Source organism: Takifugu rubripes, chromosome 11 (genome assembly GCF_901000725.2).
Source record: "Takifugu rubripes chromosome 11, fTakRub1.2, whole genome shotgun sequence".
Lineage (NCBI taxonomy): Eukaryota > Metazoa > Chordata > Actinopteri > Tetraodontiformes > Tetraodontidae > Takifugu > Takifugu rubripes.
In genome coordinates this window covers 12,451,595-12,467,034 of record NC_042295.1, presented here as the reverse complement: position 1 = coordinate 12,467,034, position 15,440 = coordinate 12,451,595, and the positions used below count along the sequence as shown (strand labels likewise).

Sequence of the window (15,440 nt, the reverse complement as noted above, 5' to 3'; positions counted from 1 at the left end):
GTTTTAAACTGGTGGGCAGGGGTTTATAGAATTCTGACGCTTTAAGGGAAAACTAGAGGGAACGTGGGAGCGATAACGTGAGAACTCATTGAGGAATGCGGCTGTTTTCAGGTCAGTGAGTTGCAGTGAGAGAGAGAGAGAGAGACAGGCAGACAGACAGACAGACAGACACGGGTTGAATGAGGATGGTGAAAAAGGAAAACAGACCAGTTTGGAGTAGAGATCTGGCAAAAATAAGGCTGAACTTTCAGGGCTGCCAGACTATTGTCAGCTCACTCAGCTGCACTGGGTCAAGTGTTATTTCACCTGTAAAACTTGGAAAAACAGCCTCTTTTGAATCTCATCATCCACTCACAGTCAGGTGGAATCATATATTTAATGAATTCAACCATTTGCTTGAACATTTGTGAGGGCATGGAAATATGAATATAAATATATATAAAACCTGATCAGGATTGCACTTCACTCATGGAAAAGCATTGTGTTCCTGAAACTTTTACATCTATATGCACCTACTATTTTATGAAGACAAACAAATCCTCATCCCTCTTGTTTTGTGGTCAAGGGACTTAACATACAATTATATAAATTGCATAAAGATCAAAAAGTCAGAAAGAGTTTTTGAGTTCTGGATTTTCCATTTTTGCCTTAATGTCATGAGTTTAGAATCTCCACATGACTTCTTAGCGATCAAACATGATATTGTTTCTCAGGAAGGAAATCCCCTGCCATCAGGGCTAGCTGCCACATCAGCTCCTCCCACCGCCATCCTGTGCATGGCGATTAGGCCTCGGTACCTTGGAGAGATCTCTGAAGTTTCCCGGCAAGGTCAGATCCAGCTCTTCCGAGTCATAGTTGGTGAGGACCCAGGGAAAGACGGGGTACTGGTTCAGATCGTTGTAGGTCCTCCCTAGACACACAGCAGACAGAAATGTGTGAGTGGAAGACTTCGAAGGAAGCGGAGGGGTTGAACATGGGGCAGAGTACACTCGAGACTTCAGTTACTTTAGGGGATCAGCGTGTAACATTCCAACAAGCCTCCGATCTCAGAGCCCCTCAATCACACACTTCCTGTCTCGCTCGTCTGAGAGCAACGATACGCTAACGGCAAGCCGCGTCTGCTTTAGGGGAATGTTTTCTCTCCCGTGTCTGTTCCTGTTACACGTGCATCATCAATGGACTGTGGTGGTTACTCGCGGCCCGAACGCAGTGCGTACACATCTCTAAGTTGTATAGAGTGGATGTAATGAAGGGGAAATGAATTTCATAGGCCAGGACTCCTGAAATGTCACTGCAGGCCTGCTAGCCTGATTGGCCAGATGGTAATTTCCTCTGTGCTCTGACAGAAAGGATATGGTTTTCAGATGGAAAAACGTGTCAAATGAAATCCAAACACAAGGGAAACACAAGGATCTTTTGAAGGTGACACTGCTACAGCTGTAATTTCAGGTGGTGACCACTTGTAATGTGGGATTGGGGTAGGCCTGCGTGGATGATTTTTGTCGTTAAATTTATTGCTGAGGATAAATCAAGAATAACATGTAGGCTCAAATATTTTTTGATTGCTGAAATAATTTGCAGCAGGAGGCATTGTTTGTTCTGCTCCGGTTACATTCCTGCGACATGCATTCTTAATATAATGAAAGTTAACACATTTGCCCTCCAACTAAAAAAACCTGCTTTTATTCCTTTCCAATGTTAAGGATCAAAAGAAAAATAGAACCTACTACATAATGTAAAAAAGAAATCTTTTAATCTGGAGATGAATGGATTCTTCAAAGTTACACAATACTGCAGAATTATATAGTGTAGCGGCAGAGATGCATATTAGTTTGGGTTTAAAAGGCTACGGTTTAATGAACAAAACAGGACTAATTTACACCAACATAGGAGGGAAAAAAGCTGTCAAAAATATGAAGTTTCACAAAGGTTCCGCTCTTCAAAAGCAGGAAGAATGTGGTCAGGCCATTCTTCACATTCTCATGTTGGACCGAAGCGCTTCAAAAATGAAGCCAATGGATCACCATCACCCTCTGATGTGTGACATCACCTGATACGCCACGCTGCGAGTTGGCTGCCCATCACATCTGTTGGGGATTTGCAGGTATTTGTGTTAATAAATAATGCCTTTTTGTAAGAAGCACTGCAGGCATACAGTTGAATATGGGATTTATGTGCATGCTGGGTGAAATATTTGAATATCTTCATCACGCGTTTGATCGTGAAATAGGCTGAATGACCGACGGCTTTACTAAAGAGCTCAGCTTACATAATTCGATACCGTGGCTGCTCTCTGTAACTGATTGCAGCTGCAAATAACGCCGCCAGGTGATTATAGCAGCATCTGAATTAGAGCTCGGTATATTCGAAAAAACACTCGGGGGAACACGTCGGCCAACTTTGTCCTTTGGCTAAACCAGAAGATTTTCTTTGGTAGGAAACCTTTATACTATCCAAGGTCAAGGGGTCAATGTGTGGCAGTAGGAGGAAGCAAACTAGATTTGGACTTGGGTTACATCAATTCTCTCTGAGAAAAGGGAATTCACATAGCAGTGGTGTCTCTATCTTGTCTAATCCAGATAACGGAGTGATAATGTGTGACTGATTAGTCAGCCAGAAGGATGTTGCGGCACATTTAGTCTGTGGGAAGCCAGAAAGCGTAATTATACAGGTTAACGCCGCAGAATGAAGAGGAAGCAGAGGATGAGGGCTGTGGAAGAGTCGATGATGCTTGTGTGCTTGAACTCACTGCGTCTGAGGCCTGATCTCAACTGGCAGGATGTTAATAACTGTGGAATAGTGTTTAATTAGAAGACTGTTTCCTGTTCGCACCTCTTCCCTGCACCTAATCCCCCCCCCTCGCCGCCTGCCTGCCTCCATACTCCTCTGACACTGCTGTCAACCCAGGTCATTACCATGGAGTTTTAATGAATTTTGGGCATGTTTTTCAGCCTGCCTTACATCTAATTAGCTGACAATAATGTATCGAACTGAGGCGCGGGCTTAATATAAATATGCATGAATATTCTGTGGGAGCGAGAGGATGACACTTTTCAGAACAGAGTGGTGCGCTATCGCTCTCGCCTTCGCCTGTTAGTTGCAGTTCAGATCAGAGAGTCGACAACAGAACCTCTCAACTCTGCAGACACGTGCGCACACTCACAAAAAAAGCCAGGCACTAATTATCTTGCAGAATATGCTGTTGGGGCTCTTTGTTTCAAACACCATACACCATACAGGGAAGTTGAGCACCGCTTATGGTTACTGGGGATTCTTAAGCAAGTTTGACATACCTGAGGCCATTTATAACACGTTTCCACAAGTGCTGGCGCATATAGTTTATTGATTCTGACAGCTAAATATAATGTCACAAGATTCTAATGGTGCAGATATTCATACAGATAATAGATTAAAACTCAACACTTTCACTAGTTCTATGTTTTGGTGGATGAGGAAAAAAACAAATCAGAACCTATCTACGTAACTGACGGCTGCGGTAAAGAGAATATGTTATTTACCAATCTTGGCCAACTTCAGAAAAAAATAAATAAAACAAAGTTTGCATTTAGGAATATTTACCTGCAATGGTGTTGAGAAACATGAGGTACTCAAAGTTAGAGATCTCCCTCCTCTGCCAGCGCTGGGTCATGTTAGAAGATTTGAAAAGCTGCCGAGGCGTTGCCAGGGAAATGCGCCTGTGACAATTGTTAAAAAGAGGCCTATTAATGCTTAAAACACCAGATAATAAGAAAAGGAGAAAAGCAACTCAACAACAAAAACTGGAGGGAAACAGTGCTTACAGGGTGCTTGTTTTCTAACAGTTTACGAGATGCTTTTAGCACAGTCTAAAGGGAATCTGTGTTTTCCTCGGAGGTCAGCGGCCTGGTTGCAGCCCTGCTCTATATAGTCTTCTCAGAGAATTAGGTCGGTTCAGTTGGGGTCAGCGCACATTCACTTCAGTGACCGTAGCAGTGAGATTTGAGTGTGCTGCAGGCCGCGCTGCACAGAGCCCCGACGCAGCAGAGCTAACAATCGCCACAGAGGAGTTACAATACGACACATATTTATCAATGTCACTGGATCAACTGTGCCCCACCTGGCTTGTGGAAGTCCGTAGCTGGTGCCCACTCCCACTCGAGGAAGACTGTTGACCACTTTCTTAACTGTGGCCTGGTCAGGAAAGTTGAACATGACCGAGGCTGTAAAAAAGTCAAATAATCAACTATAACAGAGAAGCGCAGACTCAATATTTCTCGTCAGTGCTTTAATGGACGCTTCCTCTTACTTCTGTTGGCCATAAAGACCTCCATGGCTGTGTTCTGCAGGAGGTAGCGTCTAGAGAAAATTGCCCGAATCTCACTGAACATCCACTTCCCATGTAAACCCTCGGTGTATGCCAAGACCTACAACAGATAGGGTGGGGGGTGGGGGGTAGATTTGGTTGTAATACCTTTTATAGGCTGTTATATCAGGTTATTAGTCACAAAAATACACATTAAATATGTCAGGCTAAGCATAGCAAGTTAGCTTAGTCTTAGGACACCAGTACCAGGCCAATCCAAACTTTTACATGTATGAAAGACTTTAAAATTAGTTTTTCTACAGAGTTCCCCTGTGTCATTGGTTCATTAGATCAAGATGTATGTAAAATAAGAAAAAGAAAATATCCCTCGGGCTAATAACACATAAATAATCAATAAAAAGCATCATGTTGTGCAGGGCAGGCTGCATACAAAGGATCAGTGTAAGTAGCACCAGTGGGGCTGCAGACCCACACGTACAAAACAAAGATACTTGTTCTGACAGGTGAGAATAGTCCCCATAACACTCCCCACCCCCCATCCCTTTCACTTCCCCTCTCACTTCTCTTTGACTTAACAATTTTGTCCAAGAGTACAAGCCCACGAGCAACCTCATCAACTCCCCAGGTTATAATCACACATACATTAAGTGTGAGAGAATAAAGATATTACAAGACAACAAAGGGGTGAGGCCCTACAGTGCATTAATGTGAGGTGGAGAAGGTGCAGAGGGAGGGAAGCTGGAGTGAGATGTTCAGCTGGGTTAGGTTTGATGCTAATGCTCATTTAAAATAGTGACAGGCTGGAAGAGTGCAGCGCAACCCGTGCTGCTTTAATTTCTCCCTGGAATAGCTCATGCCCGACCTCTGTGCCACAACCGGAATCTCTAGAGTTCAATTAAAATTGGATTAGGTGGAGATGCTGGGTGTGCAGCGCGGCATCTCTGGTGCTCTCCTCCCGGTAATGCCCCTGCCTGACATCTCTGCAACCCCCAACTCAAACAGTTGTCATAGAGACAGCACAGCCCAGAGCTGACTGGGGTGGGAGTTGGGAGGTAGAGTGGGAGGGAAGGATATGGAGCTGTGGGCACAGTGTTGAAGGCCAGCAGCAGCTCAGTAGGATGCTGGATAGCATTTACCCCTCTTCTGCTCTGTAGCCAGATGTGCCAGTTGTTCCAGTAGTCTTGAGTGTGATACTATGAGGCCCAGTTACACCATCACACAACTAGGAAGCAGACATTATTTTGAAATTACTTATTTTACAGTTGATACCAGGTTGTTTTTTTGTATTAAATCTGTGGCTTAAATTATTTGTAACATTTATAAAATACAGAAAAGAAACTACCACAAAAAGAGTCTACAGTAGGGATATTTCACATTTTCTGGAGCCTTTTAGTGCATTTTAGCACTGGTGGTTTATTGTAACCAGCCAGTGTATATAGCATTTGTTGCTATGACAAAGTACAGGCCAAGGGGCTAGCTGTCAGCAAAAGACAGGCTAAAGAGGGAAAAAAAGGGCCAATTTCAAACAGCCCAGATCAAAAAATTTGTCACAACAACAAAGCTTTGGTCTAAACCAACACACAGCGGCCCCGGCAGACTTGAGGATTTGACAAAGCCCAGCCCTCATTTTTGGAGGCCCAGCTGTAAAAAATGCCATTTAATGAACCTGTCTGCTGAAGCTGTCCCCTGCCTGTCAGAGGTGTCAGCCAGTGACAAGCGCTTGGGACCGCCGCCTCCAGTCACAGACAGGCCTGCCAGCTGGAGACTTCGGCCCCAATCTAATCACGCCACCAGGACGGGACCGGCACTCTGCTCTTGGTCTGTCACGCTCGGGGCTGAGGGAGCTAGGAGGGGATGGGTGGAGGGGGGTCTCTGTGCGACCAACAAGCACAGCCTTTTGTTTCCACGCAGGTCCCTCTCCATGCAGGCTCATTAGGAGCCACAGGCGCATGCGTCGAATCAGCCAGCTGCAGGGAGAGCTCTCCCCAACGCATAATAGCCATAATGAAATTTAACATCTCTGTCCTCCCTTCGTTTTATTCCTCTTCCGTTCATGGCTGACTTGACAGAGGGCAGGCTACATCTTCTCTGTAGAACATCACAGTTGGAAAACAGGAAAATGATTGTGGCAGAAGAGATAAGGACAGGCACAGGTGACACGAGTGTTTAGGCAGAAACTCACATATAATAACGTGCTCACGCTCAAATGGAGCACATACTTGAAAGAAAAAAGAAGCCACTTTATGTGCGAAAATAGATATTAATGATGTCTGACTTCTCAATAAATTTAACCCCACATTGGTGGAGGCACTATGACAGATGATATTAATAAATCTAATGAAGCATTTTCTGGAACCTGATGCTATTTTCTCCCATAAGGTGCAATAAAACCCCCTGCTCTGAATTTTTACCAAAACAGAAAAATAATGCAATTCGGTGTGACCTCCAAGCCGGCATGACTGATATATTTATATGAAAGTGTGGAACCCTCTTGACAACCTGGTATCACAGCACCTTCAGTGCATTCTTCAAAGATTTGTCTAATAGGCTTCCGCCATAAAGCCCCACAACTGCAGGGTCCCAGGCGGCCAGAAAACGGTGCGGTGGAAGAATAAGGGGAGGATATGAGGGGCAGTTTCATTTTGAGTGATATGACTACTCCCCCAGGAGCAAGTGGGATGGATTTCACACACGGCAATTTGGAGGATCAGCACACACTGCATATACTGTATTCAATGGCTGACCCCAGGCAATATTGGCCAAGTCGGTGAAGAGGGCGAGCAGAAGACGGCAAATAAAAAGGAATAAAGCGCCGTTAGAATGAGTGAGAGGATCGCCATAACAACACTGGGGTAAAGTAGGTCAGCGTATATAGATACAGATACATACCGGTAGCTATTGTTTTCTCAGCTCACGTATTATCTAAAGTATCTCAAAAACAAAGAGAAAGGGAGAAAAACATATCATATAAACATAAAATGAATAACTAAAATCAAAGTTAATGTATTCCATGTTGCTGTAGAAGAGAAGCAGCGACTGTGATATTAACTTTTATCGTACAAACTTTTAGCTGCCTGTTTATATTCACATAAAATTTTAATCCAGTTCACACTCTGCCAAGATTTACAGTATATGCTCAAGCATCAAACATGGCTCTCATCTGATCTGCTCTTAATGTGACAACTGTTACGGGCTATGAAAAATAAGATAGAAGGGTGGGAAAGAAAAAAGGAGGAGTGGAAGCAAGCTTCAGCATTCCACTCGGTTCCTCCGGTACCCGTATCTCACCCTTAATAAAGTAGCAGCCTCCTAATGCAGGTATTGGGGAGAACAAGATACAGATTTGCATAATCAGTGTCACTATACATTTGGGTGGGAGCTGGAGTGTGGCAAGATGACACAGCTTGGGTGCTCTGGTGAGACCAGTGGGATAAAGGAGATGAATATGCATTAAATATCCTGGCAGTTCACTGTCCCAGATGTCCAGCCAAGTTTGTCAATAACGTTTATGTCATGGATGGTATTTCACGCACATTAGCCGCCCTGTGGTGCCGTCTTCAACGCTGGCGTGGTAGGACAGGTGGGAGGAGCCGCTTTCCTCAGATGCCCCTTTCCTTAAAGAGTCAGGGCTTTATTCTGCCTATGTTCAAATCTAAAGCCTTGGAAAATGTGACGATAAAGTAGCAACAGGAAAGATTTAGGTTTCTTTTTTTTTAAGCTGAGCTAATATGAACTATTGCCTAAAACATCTGCAAGTACTTTTTAGTGATTTGCCCTCTTTTCTGTGGTGTAATAAAAATAAAACAGGTAAAGGTGTCTAACTCCAATGAATAGCTAGCTGAGGTGCACACAGGCCCATTATCAGGCCCACATTTGTTTCTGTTTTCCCTTCAGTTAAGGACAAATCTAAGTACTCATTGGAAACGATTTTATTAAGGATAAAAAATGCGCGTGCGCGCGCACACACACACACACACACGCACACACACACGCACACACAGAGTTTGTTTGTCTATTGCATGAAGAGCAACAATGTTCCAAATGATATCCAAACACAGAAACTTTTAGGCCAACACAGGTACGATTGTTCTACAAATGCTGGAAAATTGGCGATAATTCTTCCAGCATTTCCACCTCAGAAAGACCATAACGATTTGACAGGAAAGCAAACAGTACTGACCCACATACAGGCGCACTCAGACATAAACATGAAGACACTTATTGAGTACATCATCCAGATAAACAGCTTGAAGATGCCGTCACTAAGGAGCTTGTGGGGAGGGATGCAGTCATTTGGGATGGGGTCTTTTCTGCAAGCTTTTCTTAATGGGACTTTTTTCTTAGACTTGTCAGCCCTAAGATGACTGAAATCTTCCTGGCCTCAGTACTAACTTCCTCGAGCCGACACTGAGCGCCCCAAGATGATCGCCTTAAATCCTTTTGGTGGTGTGGGGGTGGTGTGGGGGGTGGGGTTCAAAGCAAAACAGGGAATTGAAAAAAAGGAATGAGGATGGAAAGGTGGAGAGACAGAGGAGCAGAGGGACCGAAATAGCGAGTGGTTGGACTCAAGGGCCTGATGAGCAATGAGCGCCTCTCTCGTCCTCAATTAATCTTGTCTTTCTACCTTTACTGTGGCATTTCCGTATCAGCAGCCTAATAACAACACCCCCATCCATTATCCTTTTATCTACAGTTATTCCCTGGAAATTGCTTAATAGTATGTTACAGATTTGTCCTCCTTTAAATAATTCCTTCTGTCATTTGCTGTATATCATCTAGAAAACACACAACCTCCTTTCTGCTGGACGCTCTTTGAGGATTATCACGGGTGACACCTCCGAGACACAGCCAGAATCTGGAGCATCATATTTTCAGGCATAAAGTGAAATTACCCTGACTTATCTGTCATTGCCAAAAGCACAACAAGCCATTCAAGGCCAAAGCAAAGGTGGAACAGGTTCTTATCAGCTCTTGAGTATGAGAGCACTTGTAAATTTATGCTAATGAAGGCCCTTTGTCATCCAGAGCTCTTCCCTTGGGGCAGAACAGAGTCTCGAGTATGATAATCTGGCTGTTGAATACACAAGATAATTTGTCCTTTATCCTCATGTAATTATATAGTTTAAATCTTTTCACTACTGCTAATCCTACGGCACAGGGAAACCAGCAATGGTAAGCGTGCATCATATTCTCTCATAAAAATCACGTAGGAGTGCAGCACGGATCTATCCCATGCTACGATTTCTCACATCATTCTGATCCACCTTAGCAGGGAGGCGAAAAGCCCGGGGGCGCAGAAGACACCTCAGATAAGGGGAAAACACTGAACATCATTGAAAGAGCCCATCCAATCATCAAAAAGATGGAAGAGCTTGCAAAATTTAGTTGAAAGGAACAGTGGGGTAGCTTTATGGACCTTTGCTCTTCAGGGGAAGACCAGGTTTCTGACAAGCTGCTCGGATTACTGTAATTTAACTAATTGCAGTGGATTAGACCATATTAATGCAGGATGTTTTCCCTAGGATCACTGACCCAGTGTGTCCTGCAGTCAGCTGACTTCATTTATGCCCCTAACATTAGTTTTTAAATCAGGGAAGGGGGTAGGGGAAGCCCCAAAAGTAGCAGCAGCAAAAGCTGGAAGACAACAATTTCCAGAGGCAAATTATCACAGGATTCTTTGATAAAGAACCAAGTCTTGCCTCTCTCATCACTCAGCCGACAACACAACAAGGTTTTTCACAAATCTGCCTGAACCGAGTTCCTTTTCTTCAATACACCCAGATTGAAATAAGGGACTGAGGAGTTTAAAAGTAAGCAAACAAGTGGCACTAATAAACTAAATCCAGTCAGGAGTTAATAAAAGTTAATTTTCTCAAGTTATTTTTATGTCATTGTACACGCATATATGCTATGGAGCTCTTTCTAAATACATAACTGATAATACTGAGGACAAATCATGGAAACATGTAAATGCAGTGAAAGCGCTAAAGTCTTTAAAAAGGAGGAAAAGCAACCATCATTAGCATCTGCAAGCCTCCACAATGAACAGGGCCAAATGAGCCATAGAATGGGTGTTTTAACACAAGTGCTCTCCCAGTTGTACCAAATCAATTTAAGTTTCACACAATGGAGTGGCAGCTTCGCTGTTTGTATGTGCTTCTTTGCCTTGAACATGGTGTAATAATAGTCTTAAACTAAGTGTTATAAAGACAGAATACCAAAGAGGCTTAAAGCCTTGGTTTCATGAAACATTTAGGCAAAAGTTCCAAGGGCTGGAGATGATGAAAGAAAGTAAGCTTGGAAATGGGCTTCTGGGATCCACAGCCCTTATTGTACAGAAGTCACATCAAATTAATACTGAGAACCATTTGCAGCCTTTCTTCTCCTCAGCTTTTCAGAACGGATTAAGCAATGAAAACTCAGAAATTACTAAAGCACCTATTAGGCTTTAGGCCCGCTGGTCTTCTCTTTTTTCCCCCTGAAAGTCATTGAATTTGCTTTATTCGCACCTCAATCAATAAGCTGTTTACATTTTTAAGAATTTGTAAAGATGAAAAAAAAAATATTGCCATAAGATGTTATTAATAAACATTTAATATCATTTAGGATTTTGCAGATATTTAGAAGCACAGTTGTTTCCAAGTTTATTTGGAGGAAGCTGGTCGTGCTATTCAGGTCGCTTACTGAAAGCCTCCGATTCCACGCCGAGGAGGAGCCAGTATCGCTAAGGCGCTCTCAGGCTCTCTGCACCCTTCTTTGCTCCCTTCAATGCCTCTTCAAAGAAGTGCAGTGAGTGCATGAATTGTAATCATGGCTCCTAACAGGATTCGAGAGCGCCCAAATGATGGCACTTGAGAACCGGGTCGTGTGGAGTTAAACGGCTGTCAAACACTCAAAGCACCCCAGCATGTGAACAAACACACAAAGGCTGGATGGGTCCGTGTTTAAGGCTCTCCTACCGACGTTTTCTTATAGGATAAGATTTAAGATCGAGTGAGAAACATAGACATAAAGCCCTTTTGGGTTCTTGTAGCCAAATGGGTTCTACTGTGCCCCATTTTTCAGGTAAGATACTACACCAGAAATTCTGGGATAAAATTGCAGAATGATTAAGTGGAGTAAATTGGGGGGGGAGGGGGGAGAAAAAAGTTGAAGCTTTGATAATTGTTGCCAGCTGGGCAACTGGGCTAACAGTGTCAGAATATCTTCCGACTTTTCTTTCAGAGTAACAGAGATCAGCTTTGCTCCCCAGACGGCTTCAGTGACTGGCCAGGGCACAAGACACTTTCCGACCTTAGCCCCGTGCTATTCTCCAAAAGCACCCAAAAGAAACGGACCTGCAGTGTGAAGTTCCTGTGCATGACCCTTATTAAAGTCTTAATTGGATTGTGAGCTACAAAGAGGGAAAAAGAACCCTTCATTCAGCTGAGATTTTAACATTCCTAAGAGTATATAATAACATAAATTAAAGCTTTTTTTTTCCATAACCAGAGAAAATTGAGGGTAGGCAAAACCTTTTCCACCTTGTGCGTTAACCAAAATGTTATTTGTTTTTCACAGACAGGCTGAAACAACGTCCACTGTTGGCCATTGTGTTGCCTTTTGTTGCCATTTTAAAATGGCTACAAGCGGGATCCATTCAGCAGGGAGCAGGTTGCCGGGCTCACTGGTCTACACCCGAGACAAAGTCTGCACACACAGGGTCTGAGGTCACCTGAGGGGTGAACCAGAATCCCTCCTAATCACAGCCTCAGACTATCAACAATTAGGAAAGTCCTCGATGCATTTACACTATAATTATAGAGAGTAAACAGTGCCATAACAAAAATATCAATCAAGTTCATTACAGAAAATACCATAATGACAATAATTACAATAATATCTCATTAAGGAGGCGAATGAGAGTCAGGGGAGAATTAATAGCAGACAGGTGTACAACACACTGCAATTATGGAACCTGAAATTAGTTCACTGCCTGGAGGCACACAGGAGAAAGGAGGGTTGTAAATGACGGTGATGGGGTGTGTGCGTGTGTGTGTGCACGCGCGTGTGGGACGAAAGAGGCTCAACGACCAAAAAGGAAGGAATTGAAAATAAGCAAACAAAAATGTCTTAAATGTGTAAATTAGGGAGGAAAATAAGAGGGAAAGCAGCTTTTCCCCACAGACTGGTGCCTTAGATGAGAAGGGAGCAGCGAAACGTGATCAAGGGGAGCTGTGGAGCGGTGCGGCAGGCGTCAAGATGAGCACTCAGCCAGCGAGTGGCAGCTTCTCCTTTTCCAGTCAATCATTCATTACAGAGCCAAGCGCTGCGGAGGAGTGCCTCCTCTTTTTGACCTATCATATTACTGCCTCTGTAAACTCCTAATCCTCCCTTCGTTAGATGGTGTCAGCAGCAGACGCGCTCTTGCCCCACTACTGCGCTCCCTGCTTAGACACCTCCCGCGCCCGCCAAGACAGAGAAAGTGGCTCAAATCGAAAATATTCCAAATTAATAATTTAGAACAGTGTACAGTTTAAATGGATCCATCAATTTCCAGTGGCTTTATTTACCCTTTACACTTTGAAATCAATTACTTTGAGACTATTCACTAAAAATTGATGTTTTCCTCTTTTTTTTTTTAACCATCTGCTGTATAGCAGCAGTGAATAAGCAATACAGCCTGACTTCAGCACTCCAGTCTCGCAGTAGTTGATTAGAGCATCCTGCTTCCTCCTGCCTTGGGGCTGTTCCTGAGCAGGTGAAAGCCTGGAGGCAAGAAAACAGCACATCAGCACTTCTTCATCTATCATGGCTCTTTCATGGGGAGCCCATCTCTTGTGCTGCTCTGCTGGTGCCCAGCGAGATGACTGCCGTAATGAGTCCAACAGATGAAAGCTCAGCGGGACAAAACAACACTCACAGTGGCATTAGCGGCAGTCTCAGGTTAGCTCTAACAATGTGCTTTTCGTGGCAAAACAGCAAAACAAACCTCAAGTTTATCAAAAGACAATCACTTGGTCAAAACTATTACACCGTCACTATGACTGAACATTAAATCTTACATTATATCTTATCCTTACTGAAGATCCAGCATGTGCAAATGCGAAATAAACTTTGTGACAGCTGAGACACACCTACCGCATAACATGGTTTCAAGGATGTTAATAATTACCATATAAAATAAGCAATTGGCACCCTGCCCCATATGTCCCTCTTCCTCACTGAGGAAGATGGAAATGAGGTGGGCTTGATTTGATTGTGACATGCTCGCCGTCTGTTCGCCATAATGTGAGGCTTTGCCAGTAATAGGCTAATATTCAGCGACGCTCACCACCACCAGAACTAATGAAAGTAGACAAAATGTCTTTACAGCCATCTTTGTCTCGCATCCGCTCAGGGCGAGCCTCCCTCTTTCCCTCCTTTACTTATCACCTCCCCGCTTTCTCCTCCGTCTTTGAAGGGAGGGTGACAGCAGCATGAAATGGTAGCGAGCAAATGTGCCTTCCATGTGGAAGCAGTGGTGGAGTTGATGGTACCACTGTGACCAGTATGCGACCATCACCTTGAACTGATGATGCAGACGTGCAGCACCACGACCAATTAAGACACTATAAACCCTTTAATATTTAGCAGCCTGCGAAGAGAAGCCTAATAAAAGCATTTATAGTGACAAGGATTATCTAAACTATTTTTAGTGACAAGGATCATCTAAACTAAATCAATATTGTGATTACTATAACTAAAAACATTTGTAGAAAAACTCCTAAAACATCATGTTGAACCTCTTAAACTATGTCCAATATGCAAGAAAAAGACCTGAACTCAACTTCCCTCCTCTTCCATTCTGGCTGAGTCATTCAAAAGGTCGATCGCTAACCCCGAGCTAAGAGGACGATGAAACAAGGGCATAAATCACAGAGCAAAACAAGGCAGACTCCTCTGATTCATTAATGGAAATGATCTGTCAATATGCTGGAGTCAATTCACACGTGTCAGCTGGGCTCGGAACACAATGGGCCAGCCAACTTATGAACTCCCCGCACCACTCCACCGAGTCCATAAAACAACTGGCATCGCTGCTGGGGAGCACCCCGAGACACCACCCACTTGCACAGACCACCAGATGACACAGATGGGGCAAAAGCAAACAAAGACGAGACTCCTTTTGTACAAAGAGGCACCCCTTTCAAAAGCCATTCATGCAACAAATTGGGGAAATCTGGCCCAGCAACACTCTGTGTTTGCTCTTTTATTAGCGTGAGTCTTGCGTCACAGTAAGTGAAATCAGATTTATGGCTCTCTGCTACAAAATGTGGTTGGAATCAAACGCACTTTAAAAACTTTTTTCTGAACCCATGTTAACCAACAACAGTTTAGCAACAATGTTAAGTAGGAACAGCCGCAGATTTTGCAGTCAGAGTAACAGCAAGGGCACTTCTGCATCACACATCTTGAACAGCCATGAAAGGGTTTTTTGTTTTTTTTTAAAAACCAAACAAAATCTATTAAAAAAAAAACCTAAATGGAACAAAGCTGATCCATGCATGCATATTGCTATGAATAAGTTTTATTACTGAAAGCAGAAGATTGTAGCTCCATGAAGTTAAGGAAGCCAATGCTATTACATATTTTTAATAGTTTATGTGTTATATGGTTCTTTCATTTGAAAGCAGCTTCCAGATGCACTAATTCCAAAGGAAACTCATCAGTTTGGTCACAACATTTCCATGTAGGTCATTAAATATGTGCGCAAAAGCTTTCTGTTATGAGGTCTTCTGTATTTTCCTGCTCTTTCTCAGCCATGCACCAGCACTGCTACAGCAATCTGCATACAGAGACATTTGTCATCATTAGCCCGGCTCTGACAGTTGGCACCCGGCACTTCAGATCTGTAGGACTGGCAATTATGAACCCTTCATCCCTTATTTAGGCGACGTTGCCTAATTTCGTCACCGGCGTCGTTTGATTACCAACATCCCCGAGTATACAATAAGCTACCAACCCACTACTCTTTGTTCCAGTGCAATGACCTACTCAGGCATCCCATTGATATGTGGGTGTAGACGGCGCGCTTAAACTGCCTTTTAAAATTACTGAAAAAGGACAGGAGAGAGGACAGTAGATGAGCATCATGGGGTCAGTAGGCAGATGATTA

At 43.5% G+C, this 15,440-nt stretch overlaps 1 protein-coding gene across 6 annotated transcripts in view; it reads right to left on the bottom strand.

The window, feature by feature from the left end:
* nbeab (neurobeachin b) overlaps nt 1-15,440 on the bottom strand; it is a 116,871-nt gene that overhangs the window by 22,683 nt on the left and 78,748 nt on the right. For all 6 annotated transcript variants that reach the window (XM_011608593.2, XM_029844292.1, XM_029844293.1 and 3 more), the window contains exons 42-45: nt 4,286-4,403; nt 4,097-4,199; nt 3,580-3,695; nt 798-910 (exon numbers count right to left, since the gene is read on the bottom strand). In XM_011608593.2, the coding sequence (XP_011606895.2) occupies nt 798-910; nt 3,580-3,695; nt 4,097-4,199; nt 4,286-4,403 (450 nt within the window). The remainder of the gene's footprint in view (nt 1-797; nt 911-3,579; nt 3,696-4,096; nt 4,200-4,285; nt 4,404-15,440) is intronic.